This window comes from Apostichopus japonicus, chromosome 13 (assembly GCF_037975245.1).
Source record: "Apostichopus japonicus isolate 1M-3 chromosome 13, ASM3797524v1, whole genome shotgun sequence".
In the NCBI taxonomy this organism is placed as follows: domain Eukaryota; kingdom Metazoa; phylum Echinodermata; class Holothuroidea; order Aspidochirotida; family Stichopodidae; genus Apostichopus; species Apostichopus japonicus.
This window is the reverse complement of record NC_092573.1, coordinates 6,125,583-6,151,741: the sequence shown is the minus strand read 5'-3', so window position 1 is coordinate 6,151,741 and position 26,159 is coordinate 6,125,583. Positions and strand designations below refer to the sequence as shown.

The following is a 26,159-nucleotide window of genomic DNA, read 5'->3' as shown; positions in this document are numbered from 1 at the left end:
AATTCTCGATCCACATGGTCACGCACTTGTATAAAACCCCGATATCATCAATTATTCATCAAAGGGTTTGTATAAACTCTCCAACAACATCACACAGATAATGGAAAACATAAGATGGAGACAAACGGTACCTTGTAATCTGACTGATACCAGGCACTTAGCACAAAGGCCCTTGCATGTCGAATGCAGTAGATATCAAAAGAAGTACTAGACCCATAGATCTACTGCACAATAATACAAGTTTAGCCCCCCCCCCCCCTGATCAATCTCGGAACAGAAAACAAGAAAGGAAAACAGATGTTAGGGACGGAATCTCATCAATAATTCGTGCAGATTAACAGATGTCAGAGAAGCATCAAACACCCTCTCCTCACACCTCTTGAATTAAATTTGAAGAGGACAATAAGTTTGGGTCATTGATAGGCAGACAAAGAATCACCAAGGATCAAAATGTTTCAAATACAAACTCCGGATATAACTCTTTCACTGATTCTCAGCCTCCCTTCCATGATCCTTCCTCCCTCGTGAATTGTAGACAATGTACAGGAAATGTAACAACATGAAGAGTGAACAATACCGGCCTCAAAGATCTCTTTTGAAATCAAGTTACTGTGCTTCGAATGGAAAGATGAAAATGTGAAGCCGTTCCTGAATGTCAATCTAGCTAGTCGCTTTTGGAAGGATTCGTGATGCATGGGCTATACTTTAATACTTGATGTAAATTAAACACTTTCCTTCATGATCATAATAATAATAATCATAATATTCCAGTTTTATATAGCGCTTTACACCAGCAATAGGTCTCAAAGCGCTTTACAGACGATATGTTCACATGATTTACCTGTTATGTTTTACACTGCTATTTTTATTGCTCTCTTTTTGCTTTTTTTTCACTAGAATTATTGTTATTCAATCATTTTCTTAAATATATTTAAAATTGTTTGAAAGTTATATTACACAATGAACTGAAACTGAAATACCATGAAGTGAGTTATATTCTGTAAATTACACTCTTTTGAGCCAATATTAAAGTTTTGTCGTTATAATTACTGGGTGCTTTTAACACCTGTATATTTAATAAGCTAAGCAGTTGGGGATAGCTGACAGATGTTCAATCAAACAATGAATTCGCTGCCTTTCGCTAGCAAATCATATTTACTGCAATTTCCCACAGAAGATATCACTGAATATGCATTGAAAATGAAACCAATTATCTCTCGACAAGGTTAGATGTAATTATCCATATCTGAGTATATTTCTCCACTTTGACTTTTGCTTGTTTAATTGGTTTTTCCAAAACATTTGAACTGGAAAAAAATCAGAAGAAAGCAAAACTTGTCAGCACTGTGAAAACAATTTTAATTTTGTGAGACATTGTAATAAAATATCTGATAGAAAATAGTTGCTATCCATGTCAATATTTGTTCATCTGGAAAATTCCATATTTTGCCAAAACCAAAAGTTTGTATTAAGCTCATGTGATGTGAGCCAGTGAAAACAAACTCAATTTATGGAAGCTTCCTCGTAAATTTATTAGATAAATTTTGGCAAAATGCCAGCGCAAAACAAAGGAAGTTTTGTCTTGTTGAGAACAAAGTGACAGATACTTTGGACTACCAGTAAAATGTTCTAAATCTACATTAACAAAGTAAATACTTTGATTTTGTACACATTTCATGTTTGAAAGTTATGATCCCCTTTAAAAATCTGAGGCACATTACTTAAAGTGGATGGACAGCTAAGTCTAAGTCACTCAATGTTGCGTGTCATTAACAATAAGGACACACAGAAGCTGAATTCATTCTCAATTTAGCCTTAAAGGAGCATTCCAGACATTTAACAATGACTTTATTTATCTTTAAATCCTGATGTAAAGCCAAGGAAAATTATTGGGTATTAGTACTGAAATTTGTTTATTTTCTCAGACTTTGACATAAAAATTAGAATCTGTCCAAAGTAGTCATTTCAGATCCTATAGGCTGCAATGAATAAGTACCAAGTAAGTTTGTGAGCGTGTGAGTGGATGCCCCCCCCCCCTGGATTTAAAGGAGAAGTCTCATAGGAATAAAAACTAACATGATCACAAGGTTAACAACTATCATCAGAAGCTATTGTTACATTTCTGTCTCTTTAAGACCTCAAATCAGAGGAGGTAAGAACGGACTGATGTAAATTATTCAGTTCCAAAGGAGTAATAATTCTGCTAGGTCCAAGCTTAGATTCTAAGCAGTCGCGACTCTTGGGAGTAACATCCACTTACTGATTCAACGGTGACCTCCCTCTTTGCAACATCTGTCTTGATCACACACTCAGTGAGAGATCATGCAGCTAATACTTTACATTCTTTTACAATCCAAACTCTTGTCTCTCTCTCTCTCTCTTTGGCTTTAAGAAAGACTCAAGTATTTTGAGAATCCTGTCAATCGTGGAAACTCCATCACAAACAAGATGTAGCCTTTCTTTAAATCCCTTTTCAACATACCATCTTTATTCTAATTCACCGAAAAGTCTATACATTTTTTTTTATAACAGTAGATTCCAAATCTGAAGTGATCTACTCCAATCTCATTAATATGCGTTGCCAGTTTGCCCCAAAGCGCCTGATTATCGCGCTCATTGATATTATTCGCTGCCTTAGTTTTGTTTGCCAAACACTCCACCACGTTTTAACATTCTCAGTATACATAGAAATGGGCCCACGAGGATGTTTTGAAAATGGGTGTCAAGTAGTAGCTTTTATCTCTTTAACAAGGCCACATAAAGTGATTGCTGGGAGGACCACAAATTTATAATAAGGGCAAGTAACTCCCAGCTCTAAAATCTGTAATTAGACCTCCCAATTGTTACAAGAAAGAAGAATAGAAAAAGAAAACTGGGATTAAAAAAAAGAAAAGAAAAAAAACCTCTGAGAGCCATTGGACAGTATCAAAAGGGGGAATTGTGACATAAACCTAGTTTCTGAAGAAGAAAGAGACCTGATCAGACGAACAAATGTCCTAATGCCTGGTGGTCCATTCAGAAACACACTCATCTTTAGACCATGGGCTCTTGAGAATCGGAGAGATGAGATTCTGTTTTCATTGAATGAAGAGCTTTAGAAGCCTCACAAATGCACATATAAAACCGACATTATGATCAGAGGCGGGCCAATTACAATCCGCAGGAATGCCAGGTAGATTCATCGGAATTAGGTCGACATTGTTCTGAGAAGTGTTGGCAATTTATACTGATTAGATGCACTATGCACCAATGAATGCCATCCTGTTGTAAAGTGGCCTGGAATGAAGCCATTTCAGGGATCTCTCTTTGATGCTAAATGAAACGGTACCGCACTTTTTATTTGATGGGAATGTTAGAATTGATACAAGAAGACACCTCTTTGGAACTCTAAGGAACTGTGGAATCCGCAGCCCATTCCCCCCCCCCCCCCACGCCCCCAAGGAAAAAGGGAATAATGAGCAAAATGCACACACGTACATCATACACACAAACATAAGACTGTACATGATAAACATCAGTGAATATTAATATGTGAAGTTATAATTTAGAAGACACCTATAGGAGAAATGTGTAATCTGCACCTCTTCCCCTTTTCCCCAGCCCTCCTCTCCCCCCCCCCCCCCAAAAAAAATGGAAGGAAATAATAAGGAAAATGCACACAAACATGACATATATACATAGACTGTATAAGATCAATATCAGTTAATATTAATTGAAAGCTGTTTTTTCATGTTACTCTGTCTCAGCAAGTACTGTAACAATTGACAACTGCAGCTTTGAGACGATAAGGAATCCAGGGAATTACTATTTGAACTCGATACCATAAAAGTGCATTTTGACAGTTCGAGATTTTGAGGAGCATTTAAAATATAGAGAGGGATTAAACATATGATTATTAACAGTACTTATTATTGGGGGAAAGCAAAACTTAAGAGCTAAATTTCAGTACATTACCTCGCTTTTGCATGAATGAAAACAGATCATCCAGAAATTCTCTCCTGCCTGCCATGTCTGAGAGCTCATAAAGCTGAAAAGAGAAAACAAAACAAGAAACATAATATCTGTCACAAAAAACCCCCATATATTCTGGGTTTATTAGAATATTTAGAATGTCATGCCCAATTTAAGTTGAGCAGTGTGATTATAATGAAACATGGAAATGAAAGCAATTCTTTTTATTGAAATTAAAGTTATCATTTATATAGTTTGAAAAAAAAAAAGCTTTAATATATATCATGGAGATGAGGAAACAAAACTGTTTGAGGTTTTTTTCACTTTTAATTTATTTTTTGCTCAGTTGTAATTATGGACTAAACAAAAAAATGAGATTCCATTTTCTATTTTTACGGTGAAGGGGGAGGAGGGGGAATTGCTTATATAAATGAACAAAATAAAATAAAACAGTATCAAAACTATCTTCTTCCACGTCTGTAAACAAAAGTACAGAAAGTGCCATCCTTCGTCTGCCTATGACCTCTCAAGGAAACATTTACAATTGGCTTATCATTAAACACTGAGTTGCTCTGTATATATAATACTGTTAATAATGTAATGCATTAAAGCTAGATCAAACATATATTGCTGTAACCAAAGGAATATTGAATGTTGGCAAAATTTATCACAAGGAAGAAAACATAGCTGGGAGAGAAATACAACAATAATTAATAATAATGGAATAACTAATCCAATATCCCAAAATGCTACTGTATGGAAAACTGAGAAAGTGCTATAGAGGTTTTTCACTGATGTCATATTTTCAGACTTAGTGCAAATCATGCGTAGTGACTGACGGTCAAAAGAGCCTCTCTTTATCGTTGTGCTCAATGTGCTCAATGGACTATACTGTCCTTTACTTTGCTGGTTTTCCTCCATTTGCAAAACAAAAAAAATTGAAATATATGCAGATATTAGGGTTTGATTTGATGTCTGCTGAACCAAATATAGCAATATTTACCTGAAATATTGTTACAGTTATTTAGAAACCATCGTTTGAATTCAAATTTACGTAGTAAGTCAGTGTGGGAAGAGGTGATTTTGCCCCTGCAGAAAAATTGATCACGTGGTGTGAAAACTAGTGAATGATGCCACGTGAAAAACCTCAATACAAGGGCAAAGATGAAGAGCAGGTTTTTATATGTGACAGGATTTATACTATATAGTATTCTATAAGAGAGTCTTATCTGCCTTCAAAGCTACTACACAAAACTTGAAAATGAAATTACTCCCTGTATCTGTATAAACATGTAGTATGGGGCATGGGAGAGGGGTTGGTGGGGGTGGGTGGGTCAAGGGGGGGCTCTTTTCCCTTTACATGCAGATCTGTACTTTTGAGGCTTTTTTGTACATATACTTCTCCATCTTCAGCATCACTAACAATACACACCTTTTACATCAGAAAATATTATTCTGTGGCCAACAAACACAATGTAATCCAAACACAAGGATTAGAATAGCTAACACACTCCAGCAGAAATAACCTACTATTGAAGCACTTTGTGGTAGGATGAGGGGTAGGGTTAAACATACCCATGGCAGTACTGGCCGGTCACTAAAAGCAGCTTATGCAGTGTAAAATAGAATAACAGTTCACTCTACAGTAGAGGTAGTGGTAGAGAGAGTCTATGCTGCAGTTGTGCAGAGACATGTAAGCAAAGTGTAATATATGATATCAAAACTATAGGTAAAACATAAAACATAGATTAAACTACAGTATTAATAAGAAACTTGTGTAGCAACTATTTGACTTACGTTTTGTTTCTGTTTTTTGTTTGGTATAACCTTTCCTTAGTGTTCAGGTTTTATCTTCTAACTATTTTTATTCTTATCTTCACAGGGAGAGCTAATCATACACTGAAATTTCTGAAGATATTTTCTTTTAATTGACAATATATATTTATATATGTAGGCCTATGTATATACTGCATGTTCATTACCTACAGTATATATGTAATGATATATAAACTGTGGCAAACATGTAGCTTATACAGCACTTCATTGTACATATTTACGGTGTGGCTGTCTTAGTGCATTCTTTTTGTGGAAAGAAAAAGTGTGGAAGTTCACTGTATATTACAGAGAATAATTTATATTTCGGTGGAGGAAACAGAATTGGTTAAATAACATCGGCATGTGATGCTAGCTTTGGCATCATCGAAACCCAGTTTCTGAACATGTGCAAGTTTACAATTGGCGGCACCTGATCATCAAAAAACAATGGGGGATATTAAACAAGAAAAAGAAAGGGAAAAATGGTAATCTCTAAAACAACAAATCGAGGAAAAAAGAATGGCAAACAGCAGCAACTTTATCAGTGCCCAAGGGATCTCCTTCACTTCCCAACAGGCAAATCTGACTTCCTGGAATTGGCTTGTTACTAGTTGCGATATCATAAGGAGAATATTTAATAACCTTGATTGTTCCTACTGTGAAAACAAAAACCAATGCAGGAATTAATCTTTATAAATAAAATATGTCCTCCCGGGGTTACACCGCCATTCTTGTTTGGAAACCATTATTGGGCTGGTTTGATATCTGTCGCCTTGGAGATTAATGCCTCTGCACGCACACCCTACATTCGGCCGGGTTTGCGTGGAAGGTGTGGATTAGATTTTATTGCTCGAGAATGTCCAGCGAGTGTTTTGATACCACTATCATTGCGATCAGCTTCCCATGATCTCCGGCTGCTTAATGAGTATTTAATATTTTCCTAGTTGGTAGAGCTAAATTAAGAACACAAATTTTATTTGTCTTTTCTGTTCTGATTAATGAAAGGACAATTGTTTCAAACCACAAAATAACATATGGTCACATTTAGATCTGGTATAGTTGACATCCTGTATGGATTTACTTTTGCTTTGCAATCCTTGAGAAGTTACAGAAAACAAAGTTTGGGTTTATCCAGGGTGACACAGAAACCTACATTTCAGTCTTAAATCTCGGGTCTTTCATGATAACAGACAGACTGTGTCAAACATTATACAGTATGAAAAATTTGATAGAATTTACATGTCACAATTTGTAACGGAATAAACTTTAAATGAGTGTAATTTACCAATGTCATGCATTTCTGTGAAGATAAATAACAGCAGTCTAATTTTCTCCCAAGAAAATAATGATTACACAGATCCTTCTTATTTTGAACTTTTCATTAAAATTTAACCAATTTTGTAAAATCTGGCAGATTTCATGAGATTCCCAAAATGTAGCTGTAGGTTAGATCATAAGGTGCGTTCCTACGGTGGCTAAATAATACATTGTACATTAAAAACAAGTTCAGCTGGTCCGTCTAGCTCTTATATCTTAGTTATAAAGACTGGATAGAAAAAAAACTTGCCTTTGGCAATATATTACCTGTTCAGTAATATGACCGGTGAAATTGTGAAAGGCCAAAAACATGATAAAATAGCAGTTTCAATGCAAGGGCAGAAGGAAGTATTTATGGTGAGAATATTTATACTTTGGATTAACTTTTGCTTTGACTTGGATACATAGCTTAAAGGGAATTAGGGACATATCGGTTGAAATATCGCAACTAGTTTGATAATTACTTTCAGCTGCTGAGTATATATAGTCTATCATATATACCTGTCCTCGGTTTAGCATGCAGTGTACAATGCTCATAAGCATGTTGAGAACAAGGCCAATGACATCAGCTGACCTTTAAATTAGCCAAATCCTCCCAATGTTCAAACCTGAATGAATAATTAGTGGTTAGTTTCCCTTTAATGTGGCGTCCTGATAGTTGTAACAATTGTGAACACTTTTAGAGCAGATGTTCTATTGTAGGTCAAGTATATTGATTAGATAACAAAGAATTACAGCACTTAATAAATACCATTGTCCAGTCTGCTACCACTGTTGAATACCCCCCCCCCCCCCTCTCAAACAAACACACCACAGCACACTATTGTCCATTTAATTGAAATGGCTTTGATATGCCTTGATTAAAACCTTTGAATGAATTAAAGACTACATTGGGAGCTGATAGGGAATTAAAGGAAAGTCCATCCCTATTAGTAAATTCAAATCAAGTTTAAAGTAGAGATCCTGAGCTGATTGACTTAAAGAGCTAGAGACGGTGTGCATGGGGAACTAGACTGCTGTTGCAGTACAGGTTATTGACAACACTAGGCATATGACATTAATAAGTTTAACACTGCTGAACTACATTCAAACTACATTCAACGTACCATCATAGATGATACTCAGCTTTTAAAATTTGCTAAATCTTTGGAATAATATGCTGCAGTGCAGGTCCAAATTTATAATCTTAATTATCCAAGGTATTATAAATCCTATTAACTCTTGTATAACTACAGTAATTTACATTGTTCCTTTATATTCATAAATTAACACGTAAGCACCAGGTGAGCACCCTTCCTGATCATTCAATTAAAAGCATTTCTTTGACTAATCTGTAGATTGCATTCGATTGAACCAACGAAAAAAAAAAACATGTTCATATGAGACTTTGTTTTCTTATTGAGTTTTATATGATGATCCCAGCTGAGGGAGTGTCACCGTGGCTGGGTGTAAAGACTAATTATTTACATGTATTCCTGTAAAGGCTCAAGCGATCATGTTTAGATGATGCTGTTTAGAATTTGGCCCAGCCTATCTCAAACTTTTAATATTGTAGAGAGAAATAAAGAAACAAAAAACCTGCAAGAAAGTATAAACTGTGTGTGTGTTGTATATCAATAAGAACTCGTAGAACTCCGTTTCATGAAACCTTAGTTGATTACACACACACAGCTTTGCTGGTCAGTATGTACGGTAATAATTACAGTAAAAATTTAACCTTTTGATACGTGATACTTGTTAATTCATACAATTAGTTTCTAATTTTACTAACCGACCCACAGGCTGCAGATACCAACTTTAAGGCTAAATTACAGAATTTCCTTTCAATAGAAGTGCCACGTCGACAAATCTTATTGACAGAAATGCAACAGCAGGTACTACTGTCGTATTATGCTTTGTATTCTTTACAAACAATGAAACTATAGTAGTTCATAGATTTGGAATTTGTGCTCAACAAAATGTTCTTTCAAGTTCAACCAATTAAACGCCCATCTGACAACGGATTACAGAAAACTACGATGAATCTATCAAAACAGTAAATATTGTTAATTACAACTTGCAAATTAAAATGCTGGTTCTCTGAAAATGTACACTATTTCTCTTTATGATCAAGAAAAGGAAAGCTTATTGAAGCCTTTATATTAGTCACGTCTAAAGTAGAATCATAAAATTTGACAAAGATTTTGGGGAATTTCCAAAGATTTGTTAAATTGGTAAAATTTTGTCTCTCATTGCGGCAAATGAACTGACATCTGAACTAACAGAAAAAAACGTCAAAAATATTGGTCTAAAATATTAGGACATAAAAATTGCTAGAAAAGTTTCCAAAGTAACCAAAAACTTCAGAACTTGTCCCTGCCCAGATGCCTTAAGTTATCTCAAAAAATTAGATCGGTTATCTCCAAAAGAAGGAGGAGTGGAATATTAATTAGAAAAATGGTGCCTAATTAGTGATGTTAAAGACCGTTGATATTAAGATATGAACAGGACTGGTAGTACTGAATTCATTATCTAATTTGCTTAATGATGATTGTTATGCGACTGGTCATGCAGTTTATATTCCGTTTGATGTCTTAGCTGGCAGAAAATAGCAAACTTAATTGTGCAGACTTCCCATGGCATCATGCCAATTAAAAAGATAAACGCAAATCTGAGCCTGAAATTCAATGCCAACCTGTATGACTGTTATATGACCTTTAGCATACCTATAAGTACATGACCTTTAAGCATACCTTTAATTACACATGTATATATATATATATGTATATATATATATAACTATTGATATATATATATATATATATATGTATATCAAAGTTCTAACAATGACGTATAAATATAATAAGCAACCTTTCATAGTATTGTGCGTCATTTGTGCATTTAGGAAGGTTGGGCTTTTGTCAGAATTTGCAGGGCACTTCCCTAAACTCATCCACCCAGAACCACTCTCCAGGCACTAGCAAATCTATATAAAATTGCTTATCAAAACAGTATTCAAATTGTTAACTTGTTGGCTATATACCAGAACCTCCAAACAATACAATTCTGGCAAATGCTTACCGTGCGGTATGTTTTTAATAATACTGAACTTTTTTCTTTTTTTCTTAATTGATGTCTATGAATTGATAGGGGAAAAGAATACCCTTAGATTTTGCTGGGTTTGGTCAAATGTAAATATAGTCTTATAGTTTAATTGTTCGATATGCATGGTGTGTTGATTAAACTGCTTTCAAAATATAAAGTTTGAAGTTCATTTTCTTCTTTTCAAAGTTCAAACTTTTGATTTAGAACTTGTGTAAACAGACATCATGCAGGCGAGAATTGCAAGTTCAGTTTATTAGGTCCAATGGTCAGAAGAATGCAAGTTATAGACAACATTATGACCCTTTACTGTACTGTCAAAATAAATTGGACCATCTTTGTAGATGGCATCAGGGAATACCGTAGAGTTCAAATTTTGGGTAGTTTGGCAGTTGTTGGCAGACCTGAATTTTGTCCCATATAAAATCCTATGGATCCTATGTAAAACTTAACAAAACTGTATATGATATGTGTAAACCTTTACATAGCAACTGGATCAATCTACATAGCATTTTGTGATGCGATGTATACTGGATGAATTATTCCCTGTAAATGCATTTTCAATCAAAATTTGTCAAGTTTCTTCCCAAAAGGAAATAGATTTTTGCACATATGGCTTTCCAATATTGTCTGTCAAGTTTATGATACATATTTAGTTCCAATATGATAGCAATACTGTATAGAGACGATGCCAAAGAGAGGATTTGAATTATACAAAACTTTCTCAATCTAGTTCTATATGCTTTGGCATCATATGTCAGAGGTTAAACTAAAAATAGGATAAAAAAAAAGAATGAAAGAAGAGTGGGGAAAAAATATAAAAAAGAAGAAAGAAGATTAATATTGGTTGCATCATGCCTAGTAGTGTGTGTATACATGTTAATCAGGCCTTTGTTAAACACAAAACACAGGCCAGGGATATTTAAGTTTAATTAAGCTTCACTTCTGTATTGAAGAGAGGAGTTAATAACCACGGATAATAGAGCCCTGAAAGTCTCATTAGCGATTTGATTAGATGCCATTAAGTCATCAGGCTGTCAGATTCCAATTTCCTCTATGGAAGACTGTTACACAAAAGGGTGGGATCTTTCTCCACTCAGGAACCCAAGTGCAGTCCTATGGTTTAATTAAAGGTGATACTCTTTCACTAAGTACTTTATGAGAGACCTCCTCACTAAGTAATCAAGTAATAAGTATGTCACGTCTTGAGTATATAGACAAGCTATTGATCTCCTCTCAAAGTCTATTAAGAATTGATTTTTTTTTGAAAACTCTGGTTAGTATGTATATACATTGAAAATCACCCTTTTAGGCAAGAATTCAGGTTAGATATGAGAATTGAAAACAAACAAGAAAGAAACTTGGTAGGTATGAAGAAAGACACCAGAGTTGTCTGGGTAAAAACAATAAAAAAAATACAACAAAAAAGAGTGAGTAGTATAGGTGAACAGTGAGGTTGAAAAAAAAAAAATGGAAATTCTGTGATTATTTGTAGCAACTTGTACAAATTTGCATGTGAATTATCCATGACTTTTTTGACACTCAAGTTTCAACGTTTGAAAGAAATTCAGCTGCGTACAATGGCATCTTATCAAGGCCTTTTAGTACAGGTAGAGTAGATCAACATATTTATAAGATTATTTTCACATTATATTGTTTTTCTATCATCAGAATTTGAGTACAAGCACAAACAGCATGAGTACCATGTACTAGGGGTACAAAGCTCTTTGGTATCTATGTTATCTAGTATCTATGTTATAAGTACTAGATTCCAACCTTGGCTATATCACTGTACAATGACAACGCCCACACAGGTGCGTGTACAGGCAATTACTGTATGTTACAATACAAGTACCGGTCCAGGCTTATAAGTTTGAGTATAATACAGAATAAGTTAGAAAAGGTATAACATAACAAAATATTATACCTGGATTATGGCCAAAATTGCTCCATTGATGTTAAACATACAGTATAGTGTAGTGCAGTCTGTGAGCACAGCACGTCAGTATTTTCATAATATTACCAAGAACATGCTTGCTAAACTACATGCACAACAAAAATGTCATTTAAACTATAACATTCCATGAATGTGTGTACTGGCTGAATCTGCCCATGAATGTTAAACGGTCTGTGAGCTCAGGTCTGGTCTTAAAAGAGGGAGGAGTCTGATGAGGTTACCATGGCAATGTAAATAACACTGAGAGGGGGTCAGAGAGCTCAGATGGTGATGAAGAAGGGGTAACAAGAGAGAATGATGGGTGGCTATATATGTAGGGAGGGGATTGGGATTTAGTTAACTTGGAGGTGAAGAAGAAATTTATCGTCTAACTTTTTAAGATATCTCAAGCCCGGTTTACACAGATCTATGTACAGTCTTTGCAATTTTTACTAACAGTTTAGGCTTTCCAGTGCATTCAAGTAACTGCATACATGTGCAAAAATCGGATCTATCTCGTTATTCATCGTTGAGTTTGAACAACATAATTTTTGAAAAACAAAGTTATACTGTTAGAAAAGAGACAAAAAAAAGTTCACATAAATTGTTGGAAATTTCATTTGAATTTCTGTTCTGGCTATACTAATTCCGTGTGCTATTTTTTTAAATTTTTTATTTGTCAGGTTTATAATCCTTTTTTGCTTCCACAATTTGTTCAATTCCAAGTATGGTCAGCAAAAAACAATCATGCAATTTCATTTTCATTCTTCCTTTGTAAAGTAAAGTAATTACACACAATTTTAAAGGGATATGCATAATGTACATACCATGTCGATACTGTAGGTTAGGACTACATGTTTGAACTGTAGCTAACAATGGAGTAGAATCTAGGCTCTGAAATTCAACACATGCACTTAAAGTCAATGGCATAGATAAACTTATCAAAACTAATTCCCTGGATGCAAACTCTCACTATACAAATTGTTCACAGTTGTTAAGGACTTCAACTTCTGTCAAATAAATCCATTTATTGGGAAAATTTTATTCTTTTGAGGTCTACATTGAGTTATTATTGTTTTCCCTTGGTTCTCAAGTACTGTTGTGGAAAAAAGGAAATATTGAGAGACAGACAGAAAAATAGCAGGGAAAAAAAAACTAAAACTCAAAGAACATGTTGCTTACAGTACCTGTTTAAACTGTTCTTCAAACGACCATTCTGATTTCCTCTCTTCGTCATCATTCCCTTCTTGATCAACTTGCAATTTTTCATCGTCGTCGGTACTTTGGTCACATGCATCCTTTTCATGCCCTTGATCCGACGACAAATTTGGTGATGTTCTCGGAGACTTTGTGGTTAGATCTTCGGGAATTGAAGCAAGTTTGCTTTCTCCGTTGCAAGCTACCTCTGGCTCCCTCGTGGGCGAGTCTCTCAGTTCTAACTGACTCGGTCTCTCGTGATCATTCGATAAATTTGTCGACTTTCTAGAAAGTCGGGAAGGACTCTCTGGGCTTCTTCTCTCCGTTTCTTTGTGATCTTCGTCTGCGAGTCTGTGGCTATTTCTATCCCTCTGTCTGTCTATATATCTGTCTAGATGTCTTGTTTTGTATTTATCTGAATGACGGTATCTTCTTTCCGTCTGGACTTCCATTTCTTCGACTGCCTCGTCGGATTCACCGCCGGAATGGTTGAGGTAGTCACCAATACCATTTTGGTAACAGTACATGTATGGGAATCGATATGAGGGATGCATTGAAGATGGTCTGGTATATATTGGTCTTGGCTTGTAGGTCTGCAAAAGAAACATTCAACAGCAAAAATCCAAAATTTGTCCTCAATCAGTCAACCCCTCCCTTCCTCCCTTCCTTTTTGACTCTTTTGTCTTAAAGGGGAAGGGTAAACAAGTAAGGGTGAGATGGCTGCTATTCTTTTTATGCTATGTTTAAACTGAAAAAAATGTATGCAGTTTCAAAAATTAAAGGTCATTAAAAGTAATTTACAATGTGTAGTTTACTATGCAAATATTACTGAATTGTTAAAAACAAATCCAAAAACGTAGGGCAGATTTTGGTACACATATAGCCATAATTTTAAATCAGTATTTTATAACTAAGAAAATTAATAGATGTGAAAATTATTATGCAAATTATGTTAGCAATTATTATTCCCAACATGTGCAACAAAAATTGAAATTTCTCCAAGTTGCTAGTTCAGTGTAGCTACAGTGTAACAGCCATGCATATATATTACATATCATGGCTTCGTGTAATTTCATTACAATTATATTCACAAAACAATCCAAAAATAAGATGTAATTTACCTTCAACACACTGGGATATTTTAGAAAGGAAAAAAGGAGGAGGGTGGTGTTGGGGTGGGTGGGTGGGGGTGAAGAGAAAACAATGTTCATCTATAGTTCCTTTAAATTTCTTCTTTTGAATTTTCTCTTTCAAAATAGAGATTAAAGTTAGGCCTGCAGTTATATTGAACAACTGAAGAACAAAGTTGGTCTAGAAAGTTGGATCCAATTTACTATATATAATATTACTTTATTAGGCATGCGACCGGGGCTTTTTTTTTTAACACACAAATTACTAGTAAGACCTACTACAATATTTGGCCTATGGAATATATGTTATCATAACGTTTTGAATATGAGTGAGTACATTTTTGGCCTATTCCCATAAATTACAGTGGTTTTAAAAACTATCCTACTGAACACTCAGTCTACCGTAAGTACAGATTTTGAGAAGTATGGGGCTTCGCATTCGTTCCACCAATTTTTCAGTTTCACCATAAAATTATGTCGTGTCCTTTTTCTGGTTAAAATTAAATTGGAAGGTCCATACTAGCGACAGCTAGATACCGCAATTTTTCGTCTAGTGGAGCCTAACAATTATTATATTGTACGAGAGAGACGACCTTAGCCTGAGTTGCTGTAGTTCTTGCGTTAGGTCATTTGCAGAAATTAATTTAGGCCTAGGCTACAGTATGTTAAAAATGAACCAACATAGTAACCGATGTTACGCACAGTGAACTGCATCGGGTATATTTCGAAAAATTAGAAGTTTACAAGAAAAATGAAACTTACAACTTGTCCACCTTCTGATCCATCTATCTTAGGCTCCATGACGACAACTTTTTCCTTGAGATTATACAACTGAAAACGTATTTTCACTTCATCCAATTATGAGAAATTACGAAATCTAATTGTACGGCAAAGGCATGTCAGCTGTCCGACGTTGCAATGTGAAGTGGCTGGTTACCTTGTTTCAAATTGTGTTGAAAATACCTGTAAAGCGGGCCGATGTGACGGTCTGACAAGGGTAATTGGCAACACTGTCCCTTTAGTCCGGAAATAGTCTAGTAAGCGAATCGGACTGAATAACAATATACAGCAATATTATTAAAGGATTGAAATACCCGTGCTTCTGTTTTCAACCGATAAGAAAGTTTTATAGAACAAAACATCGGAAAATTTGTCGGTGGCAAGTTCTTGATTCACACCGGTATTGGATCTATCCTACACCTATAGCGATATCGTTAGAATGTCCAGATTGAAATATATTTTGATCAAGAAACCTCCCACAAAGGTACAACACTTTGTATATTTATTCGCTTTAATTTGGCTACAAAAATGTTGCCAACTGCAATGACATCGGTATGTGCACCTATGACAGAAGCGAAAAGTAACTGTTGCCCTAGGCGCATTCAAGAAAGTTCAACACCGAGAATGGATATATTTTATAAGAGGACGAATCAAACCAATCACGAAAGTTATAGGCCAGAATAAACGTCGATATGGGCGTGGTTTAAACTCGTTGATTATTACCGCCCACTTCTTCCCTTCGTACAAGGCAATATATAGTCTGTGCTTGAATTGAAAGGATGTCATTAGAAGGCCAATGATACATTGAAAAAACAAAATTTGATTCTATTAGTAGTAGTCCTGTGTTGTTGAATTCTACAGCCGCCTACTACAACAGTTAGCCAATCATTTGTTGTATTTTTTTTCAGTTGATGTAATACTTACCGTGATAATTCTCCGCACATAACTCTCTATCGAAGTAGGAAAGTCTAGCTAAAGTAGATTTAACCGAAACGTTTCCTGGTTTGTTTGGGCGCACGGTCTGCAAATTTCTCCCTTTCTTATGGGATGGCGCGTTTTCTGAAACAGTGGATCATTTTATTGAACACCATCCTGAGTTTATTTAGTTTAATTTTGGGCGTTTAGATGAAAAACAGTTGCGTCAATATCAATTTTTTTTTTTTGTGACATTTCATGAAGTTATAGTGGTATAGGCACCCTCGCGGCACGTAATACTATCATCTTCTCACGTAAGGAAGGGAGAAAGGGAAGGTCCGTACGTGGGTCTGCTATTTATGAAGTAGTGATGAGCGAAGTTAAGTTACCAAATGTTGCATTGGTTGTCAGTACCGTCTCTGTGTTTATAGTAAGATGTTACTTTCGAAATAATGTATCTGTTAAATGCGATATTAATTCAGTTAATTAAAATTGTTTGTTAAACTTGATGCCGTTCGTTGTTGTATATCCCTAGGATCGAGGGATCCTTCACAGAGACAGAACATGAATGATATTTTACGTAGGGTGAATAACTGTTAGGTTTTAGAATGACATGTATATATACATATATATATATATATGCAGGCGCGTATCCAGGGGGGCGTTGGGGGCGGGCGCCCCCCGGGTAAGAAAAAGAGGAGAGAAAAAAAAGAGAAGAAAAAAGGGAAAAAGGAGGGGAAAAAAGAGGAGGGGGAGAGGAAGGAAGGGAAAAGAAAAAGAAGAAAGAGAAAAAAAGGAGGGAGTAAAAGAAAAACGCCAAGACACCGGGAAGAGAAAGAGAAACAGTGACATCATTACAGCGCTGATCCCTATTATATACACAGGATAGCCAGTGACGAATCGAAGATTTCGGAAGGGGCGTGCACCTCACCCTACCCCTTACACCGACAAATCCATTTTTGACGTTTCCATTTTTCCTCTCTCACTAATGTATCTATACATATATATATACTATATATGGTCTATCATAACGCTCGTGTGTGTATGGACGCCTTAAACAATTGTACAATTGTGCTATGAAACCAACTGTGGCTGGTCTCGAACTCGACCGAGTCGTCGGTAACATGACGCATTTCGGGAATGGGGCGACCACCCCCCTCCCCCCTGAGCATATTTTTTTATGATATCGCTAGTAATTTCAAAATAGAAAATGCTTAGATACAACTAACAAGGCCTGGGAAGTGTCATTTCCAGCGATCTGGGAGGCATTTTCGGCCAAAATTTTCTTGTACGCTTCGCGCCAACTTATGATGGCGCTACGCTTAGATAGTTTGCCTACAGACTTCGCCCCTCCCTTGGCAAATTCCTCGCTAAGCGCCTGTTCGAATTTGTAAAGCAAACAGCAGATATCAAATCATATAAGTGAGCATGAAAATGGCGTTCCAGGATGAACAGCTTCAAAACTGTCTGTGTTTGTAGTCAAAGGCGAAGGAGACCAATTTGATTTGGGGAGCTGTAACGACTTGCCCGAAAAATATAACCAACATTTTCCGCGCGCTCTGCGCGCGTTCAACATGTTAATGTCAATATCATATAAGCAAGCATCGGTTATTACATCGCATGCCATCGTGTACCGTACGGTCCGTGAAAATTGCGCAATACACCGCGGGATGCCCATCTAAACAACGAAATGTCTTATGTAGATGGAGAAAAAGCATGGAGGTCCAATTGTGTCAAAACTCTGTTTACATTAGTAATGGCTAATTAGTCGGCCAAGCTTAGAACTTTATTTTAATTACCAAGGAGATGATTTTTAATTAATTTCCTTTAGATGTAGCTATGTATTGCAATTTATTTTCTTTCAGTAGGTGCCCGAAAAATTCTTAGCACATTGCCCGAATTTTCAGAAAAAAAATATTGGGGGGGGGGGGGGTTGCAGCCCCCCCCCCGCCTCCTACGCCTATGTGTGTAGTGTTCGGTTTCGGAAATATCTGGTATTTGTTTCATTTCCTTCAACGTTGTTTTATAATAGCCGTTATAAGAGGTTTTAATATTTGTACACCAATAAATTAACTGTGTCTGAATTTTCGAAAATTTCCTGACCAACATTCTTCATCATACTTCCTCTACTCGTGCAATTTTGGCCGGTCTGTTAGGGTTCAATGAGGTTTTTATATATTGGTTGTCCATAGATGAATTTTTTGCAACATTATGGGTACGTTTTGAAGTGAGTTCATTCACGAGAAACGTGAATTTTCAAATTCTGAACAAATAATGGGCTTAAAACCTTCAAAAGTGGGGCTGTCGGATATTGTGGGCCGCGACGTAGAATCACCTACAAAAGCAATGATCCAAAGGACATGCAATGAGGTCGAACATGATGTGTGACTGGTGACAATCTTCAAAATGGTTATGGATGGAAAAAAAAAACTATTGGGAAATACTTGGTTCTCAGGCAAAAGTGTACATCTGGTTGGTCATTTTCAAGGCCGAAAAGTGCCATTTCCGGTGATCTGGGGGGTATCAAAACCCGAAATTTTCTTGTACGCTGCGCGCCAACCGATGGTGGCGCTCCGCTTAGATAGTAATTCGCGCCCCCGGTTTGAAAATCCTGGATACGCCCTGATATGTATATATGTATATACATATATATATTTATACATACATATATATATTTAAATGTTTATATATAAATATATATATATATATGTATATATATATATATATATATATATATATATATATATATATATATATATATATTTATATATCTGAACAAGTCATGTTTCAATGTTTTACACATTCAGTCTAAGTAGCGCGAGTCGAATGGAGCTTGATTTTCATCATTAATAATAATAATAATAATTATTATTATTATTATTATTATTATTATTATTAATGATGATGATGATGATGATGATGATGATGATGATGATGATGATGATGATGATGATGATGATGATGATGATGATGATGATGATGATGATGATGATGATGATGATGATGATGATGATGATGATGATGATGATGATGATGATGATGATGATGATGATGATGATGATGATGATGATGATGATGATGATGATGATGATGATGATGATGATGATGATGATGATGATGAAAACATTCTATAACACACGTGCAGAAAGTCGTATACGTCAAATGTAGTTAAAATAATTGCAGTATTAGCACCAGTTTGCAACTAATCCCGCACTTTAAATTTTGATCACTTCCTTTTTATAAAAGAAGACACTTCTGCAGGGGTTTTCACTAAACGTGCCCCTATGCCCTATACGCACAATGTTGCAGAGTGCACTCTCTCTCCCTCGCTACAAAACCAGACAAAGCCCAGTTTCACACAGAAGATTAATGGCGTCTATTTCTCTGGCATCTTAACAACCTGTCCGAAAAGTATGAGGAGACTACATTGAGAAAACTTGCACGTGGCGTCAAAGTTCAAATGCAAGTGCACTGTAATATTTCTTGCATAAAGAGATTAACCGGAAAATGCAAGTTATCCAACTTCAAGCCGAGGGTTCACTTTTTGTACAGCGCCCCTTCGTGAAACTCCATTTCTTGCCGGTGTAATAGTGTAAACTCCCCCTTCCCTACCCCGAATAATTTATCCAGTGGGGTATTATAGGTTAGTTTAGAACATATATAACCAATTGTATATAATATCCTCTTTACCCAAGTGTGCTAAAGGGACAGAAGGAATTTAGACTTGATAAAGTTCTTCAGCACAGCACGACAACATGTTTTCAGATGTGATGAATGTGCAAAACGTACCGACTTTGTAATTACATCGTAAACAAACAAAACACCAAAGAGTGTTATAGGCAAAGATATATCTTGAGTACTACCTCCAAAAGCCGGCGACCTAAATCAACAGCTGGAGATGGGAACGCACACAAACAGTTAAACTATCTGGTGTCAAATGGATACATACTAAACGGATGGTAGACGGTGCATATTCGAACCAGTTTATAACACATCCATGTAATTTAATTTCATGATTTCATAAGTTTAAAAAAACGGGACTCTTGTTTAAATAACACTTAACAATTTAAAATTATAATTTAAGTAAAAAGGTATTCTGGATTACTAAAAATGGAAAGAATACATCTTTCCCAAGTGGGGCTGTTTTCGTTAATATCGAAGGGGTCTTTTTCAGGGTTTGTTACAAAACTGGGGGTGGGATGGGGTACGGCTTGGGTTGGGGGGATGAGGGATGGGGGAAGATAAACATTTAGTACAAACTTTTATATAATTCATTTCATTTTGAAGAAATTCAAAGTGATTACCAAACGTATAGACAGCGGCCTTAAAGAAAGCATCATACTAATTTTAGTAGCCGAGGAAAGTAAATGCAATATGCTAAATATATGCAAATATAATCATTAAGCGAATATGCAGTTCACAATAATGATCACAATTTCAGTATTATGATGCACTTCACCCCCCCCCCCCAAATAAAAAACATTTATATATATATATATATATATATATATATATATATATATATATATATATATATATATATTGATATATATATGTATATATATATATATATATAATTATCACTTTAAAATATGTGCATAAATTGGCTAAAAAGAAGCTTCTGGAAGTCGTACAACACCAATAGCAGTTTTCAAAGTTCCTCCGACCGCTATAAGAGGGCACACGTTACATTGGTCCCATTGCCATTCTCTAAACAATTTTCAGTTCACCTGAAAAAAAAAAAGTTACTTGAAATCATACCAAGAGACTCAATTCCTAACAAGAAAGCGTCTGCTAGGGGAATGGACTATACTGTGCCGTCTTAGTAATTTTACCCATCTTCGTGATTACACAACATTGGACTGTTAACTGTCAACAACTGCCATAAGATGGCAAGAATTACACCCGGGTTAAAATACTCCGGGGAGATTCTACTAATGTCACACCGGTTCTATGACGGTCACGGTGATATTTACCAATACCACAGGTAGGCCAGCCTTTATAGGAAAGACACCACAAAGTTATTATATAATTTTGCTAGTTTGCGAAATCTAAGGAAGGAAATTGTCAGGAGTATGAAAGTTGAATTAGTCCGGTTTCTGGAACTGTGGCGTGTGTAGTGTGAACTAATGATAATTAGCTTTTAACTGTTGAGCGCCAAGCATTCTGTATTGGACTTTTCACTAAGTTAACATGATGACTCATCGGAGTCAACTACTTCCCCAACTACACATGGACAATTAAATACCATGATATGTAGACAAAGGTTAGAGTGACTGCAATTCTATACAATCACAATTATATATATATATATATATATATATATATATATATATATATATATATATATAGGAATAACGGAAAACTGTTAAACAACTATATATATATATATATTGTAGATGTTGGCGTCTGAGTTTAGCCTTTGTTTTGTCAATGATATATACAACATCGCTAAGTTGTTAAGTGGCCAAAGGATAGTACCATGTAATTTGTAGGTATGCAGATGATGGCATATATAGCTTATTCCTGTGTGTTGTCGTAGCTAATAATTTTCATTTATAATAATATTAAAACAGGGTTGGGTTTATAGTTGCACAAAATGTAGCAACGTGGAAAATCAAAGGAAAAGAGTACGGATTTGTCAATGAGGACATAAGTTATAATAGTCTATATATTTTCCATCGAAAAGCTGAGGGTTGGATGTTGTAGCTTCTGAAAAAAAGTAGGAGTAGGTGCGCCTAGATTGTTTCCGGCCCGACTCCTCTGTGGACCGCAGCTTCGGGTGGGTCTATTACCGAGAAGAGTTTGTAATCAGTGTCCCACACGTCGTTGGTAACAGAATAAAGATCAACTTGCTCAAAACGGCCATATGTATAGCCCTGCAGGTGCCAGGTTATATGCTTAATCCAACCCTTATTTGAGTGTGCAACTACGGAACTATTCACAAGTATTGGACGATGTCAGAGCTAGGTATAGGCACATACACAGTATAGTTCTAGTCTCATGTGTGGCGGTGGTCGGTGGTGGAGTGTGTTACACTCAGAGTTTCCGACCTAGCCGGAATGTTAGATATTCGATTAAAGGGCCCATTTAATGATTCAAAATTCCAATTGGCCTACGTGACGTTACTGGACTGGTCGACATTTCATTTTGCTGGGCCCGACAGCAGAATAAAGAAAGTGCCCATCTGGTGGATATCTAGATGGATGCCCGTTTGATATACTGACTGAATCTTTTACGTCAATACTATGCTTATAGGCAGATGGGTGTAAACGTGTCACATGCCCCTTCCTGTGTCGCGGGCCTTGTGAGGCCGCATAACTTACATTCTCTCATTTTTGTTTTTATAGGGGGAATATACCTTCGCAAATAGTCACAATAACCATCTTGATAAAGGTTTCACATAGTTAGCTATTCTTGTGGTTCAAACTATTGTAAGTTGGTACGTAACAATATAGGCTATATATATGGCAATACTGTTGTAAGGTAGGCTACATATTTAAGCTTATAATGACATTTCCAAACTTTGGATCCATAAGCAAGTACATTTACAAATCATTCGATAAATGACAAAGTGATAAATAAAGGATAGCTCATCAAAATTGATTCCCGTTTCATAAGTTAACATTTAGCGTTGAATGTAATCCATATGTGATCTTTTGTTCATAACATGTTTAAAGAAGATGTTTTGGTTGAATTATTAGAATTTATTAATCAAACAAGTAGATTAACAGTAATTTCAAGGTCAACACCTATAGGAGCACGACGTCGCTATCAATTTAACCTTTAAGGAGCGTTCCAAAGATATTAGCATATTTTAAAGATGAAATGTCTCCAACCAGAAAAGCTATAGAAATAATGCTATTGTAGCCCATATTATCGTTCACTTAAGTAGAAAAAAAAATTGTAGCAGGAACGATGAGATTAGGCGAAAGATGTTATGACTTCAAAATAAAGTAAACAAACCTAACATTTAATAACAATAACAAAATTTAAGAAAAGTTTCTTCACTTGAAAAATCTCACTAATTATTAGCAGTTAATGATTGTGTATATGTGTGCGCGTGCGAGTGTGTGTTCAAAGCAACTAGCCCAGGGTTGTCCAACCTACGGCCCGCGGGCCACAGTCCGGCCCGCCGCAGGGTTGCGTCCGGCCCGTCAGAGATGCTCTACGATGCGAAATTTTAGTGAGCAAATTTATTGATAACAATTTGAAGCTATTTAATCAATCATTCGAACCTTCTGGGTCCAAAAAACTGCATACAAGTCAGTTTGTGTGACACTCTCTCAACGGAGGGGGGGGGGGGCGGCTGGACTTTATTCATCTGTTTTATCAGGAAGGAAAATAAATCAGTGCGATCCGCGCGCAGTGCTCACAGTTTGCTGCCTTGGGCTTCGGGCAAAATATCGAGCGTAGGGTTTGTGCGGCCCCCTCCTTCTTCATAATCATTCCATGTGGCCCTCCTCTGCAAAAGGTTGGACAACCCTGAACTAGCCTATATGCGGCATTATATGACTATCCAATATATACGTAAATACTTACAACCACACATTATAGTTATTCATAATGACGCATATAAAAATCAAGAAAGGGGAAAACAACCACAATCAAAAGCAAGAACAATAGCAGTATCAACAAACAAAACCAAACACGCACACATAATTACACCCATACGCACCCACACACACCCACAGGCACATTCATGCGCTAAACATATTACAATATTGTTTAAACCGGATTATGCACTACACACGTTCAAACATCATATCCATTATTTTTCACCCTGCATGTTCCAAACCGTTACAATATTATGACGGGTTCCTTCTTTTACCGCATTAATTTACCCTTTCAAGATGCAAGAAATGAACGAAATAAATGAAGATAGGCCTATATGTTCATCAACCTGTTATACGGTCACAAGCTTGTTTTGTAGACTGTTATTAAGAATTATTAAGAATAACGGCCTACACAACAACGACTAGTCTTCCCACAAGACCTCGTATATTTGTTTTGCTCACTAAATATCGGGATACTAGTACTTTGGTTGCAATTGTTCGTCCTCAGTTCATTCCAACATCCTTCATTCAGTACACGATGAACGTTATTAATCGTTCCTTTGACGTTCACACTAAGTTCGTCAGTTTGAAGGCTCGCTAAAGCTAGAACTTTCAACTGCAGATATGTCCAAGTACCCACCGAATGATAGTTGAGGGCTTGGCCTGTCGTGGCACCTGCAAATTCCTACGTCATAACCGTTTCGAAGTTGAGCTAGAAGAGGAGCCAGTGTAACAAACTCATTCGGAGTAATCTCCACATTTAACCAAATAATTTTTCTCCCGTCGCCACCCCCACCCACCCCCTCGTATTCATGTGATTTTATGCCCGGAGTAACGGAGGACTACCGTCCCTCTGTCCTCAGTTTTCGTATACACAAATATGTACCCGTATAGCGATGGCAATTTAAGCATGCTAGGGTACTTTGGCCATGGTATTATTTTAAGGAAAACAACGTCGCGCGTATGGAACGCCATTTTAACATTTATTCAATAATTACAGATATTTCTAATTCATGTACAAATATTTCCATTTCATTAACAGATATCAATAATTGAACCATATTTGAGATATCAGAAATTGATTTCGAGATATCCAAAACTGAATTAGAGATATCGCGAATATAATTTAAATCACTTTGAAATCAATAATTCGAATGGTAGCGCTAACAACCAGAGCGCCATCCAAATCGGCAATACATGGCAGGAAAACGGGGCATATTCAACTACGGTGGCTACTTCTAGATTGGTCTAGGCTACTGATACTACACTTAAAGGATTAGTTCAGGTGTCACAAATGTTTATCTTATATGAAAGAGGACAATAAAAGAAACCCAATAGTGAAGAAATTATTCAAATATCTTTTACCGTTTAGGAGATATTCAAGTTTAAAGTTCCATCTGATTGTGTAGAAACTGCTGAAATCAGACTAGCTGTGACGTCATATCCTTACATTCCTGAAAAGTCTTTGTTATTTTAGTAAAATATTTTGTAAGATTTTATGACTTACAACCAAAAGATACGTCAGGAGATCTCATATGTGTCAAGTGAAGTATTTGAGATTTAACATCTGAAGAATGTTTGATTATATTTTTTTAGATTTGTGAAAAAAAATGTAATTATTTTTTAATGAAATATATTGACACATGTTAAGGAAGTGAGGATGTGACATCACACCCTCACAGTTAGTCTTTCTACACCAGTCATTTGCAAAGAAATTTTGAAATCTTCAAAGTGTGATATCTCCTTAACAGAAAATGCTACCATGGTAGTTTCTTCACTATTCTGTTTGTCTTTTTAAGCTTTTTCATACAAGATAGACATGTCAGACACCTGAACCAATCCTTCAAGGCTAGGCCTTACGGGTAACGCTAACTATAGTAATACTACTATTACTGCGATTCCTTTCTACTAACGAACCAACCGACTGCGTCTGGCAGACTGGCACTGTGGCGGGAATTATATTCAGTTCTTCCATAATTCAAAATCACATTTCTTAAGATAGACCTGACAATTTCTTTAGATTTTGTAAGATTTCTTAAACTCAAAAGGGCCACAAAGGGCATATTATGCAGATTCTAGCAGCAGAGGCAGGCTTCGGAGAGTGTTATGAATGCGTATATCATGGCAATGATGGGCCAATCATATAAATAAATGGTTTTTCTGCGCTCCATGTATAAACAAAGTTCCTTGATTTTCTTTCATATCCGTCATATATCTAGAATTCCAGCTCATGAATTTTCTTTGATTTCCGCCGAAGGTTTCCATAATTTCACTTATGTCAAGGACTTCTTTTGATATCTACCTTAACTTGCCCGATTTTCCTTACAATCAGAAAATTTCATTGAAAGCGGAAGTACTGCTAAGACTACTTATTCGCGTTCTTGCATTTAAGAAGGAAAGTCACGTGTACAGGAAACTGAATTTTGGATATCTCTAATTCTAATTCTTGATATCTCTAATTCAATTCAGTTGCATATCTTT

General features: G+C 36.0%; 1 protein-coding gene across 1 annotated transcript in view; it reads right to left on the bottom strand.

Moving 5' to 3' along the window:
* Positions 1-15,856, bottom strand: part of LOC139978415 (protein dead ringer homolog) — a 36,185-nt gene extending 20,329 nt beyond the window's left edge. The window contains exons 1-3 of the mRNA XM_071988629.1: positions 15,190-15,856; positions 13,288-13,890; positions 3,955-4,027 (exon numbers count right to left, since the gene is read on the bottom strand). Of these exons, the coding sequence (XP_071844730.1) occupies positions 3,955-4,027; positions 13,288-13,890; positions 15,190-15,228 (715 nt within the window). The 5' untranslated portion in view covers positions 15,229-15,856. The remainder of the gene's footprint in view (positions 1-3,954; positions 4,028-13,287; positions 13,891-15,189) is intronic.
* Positions 15,857-26,159: the final 10,303 nt, after the last annotated feature.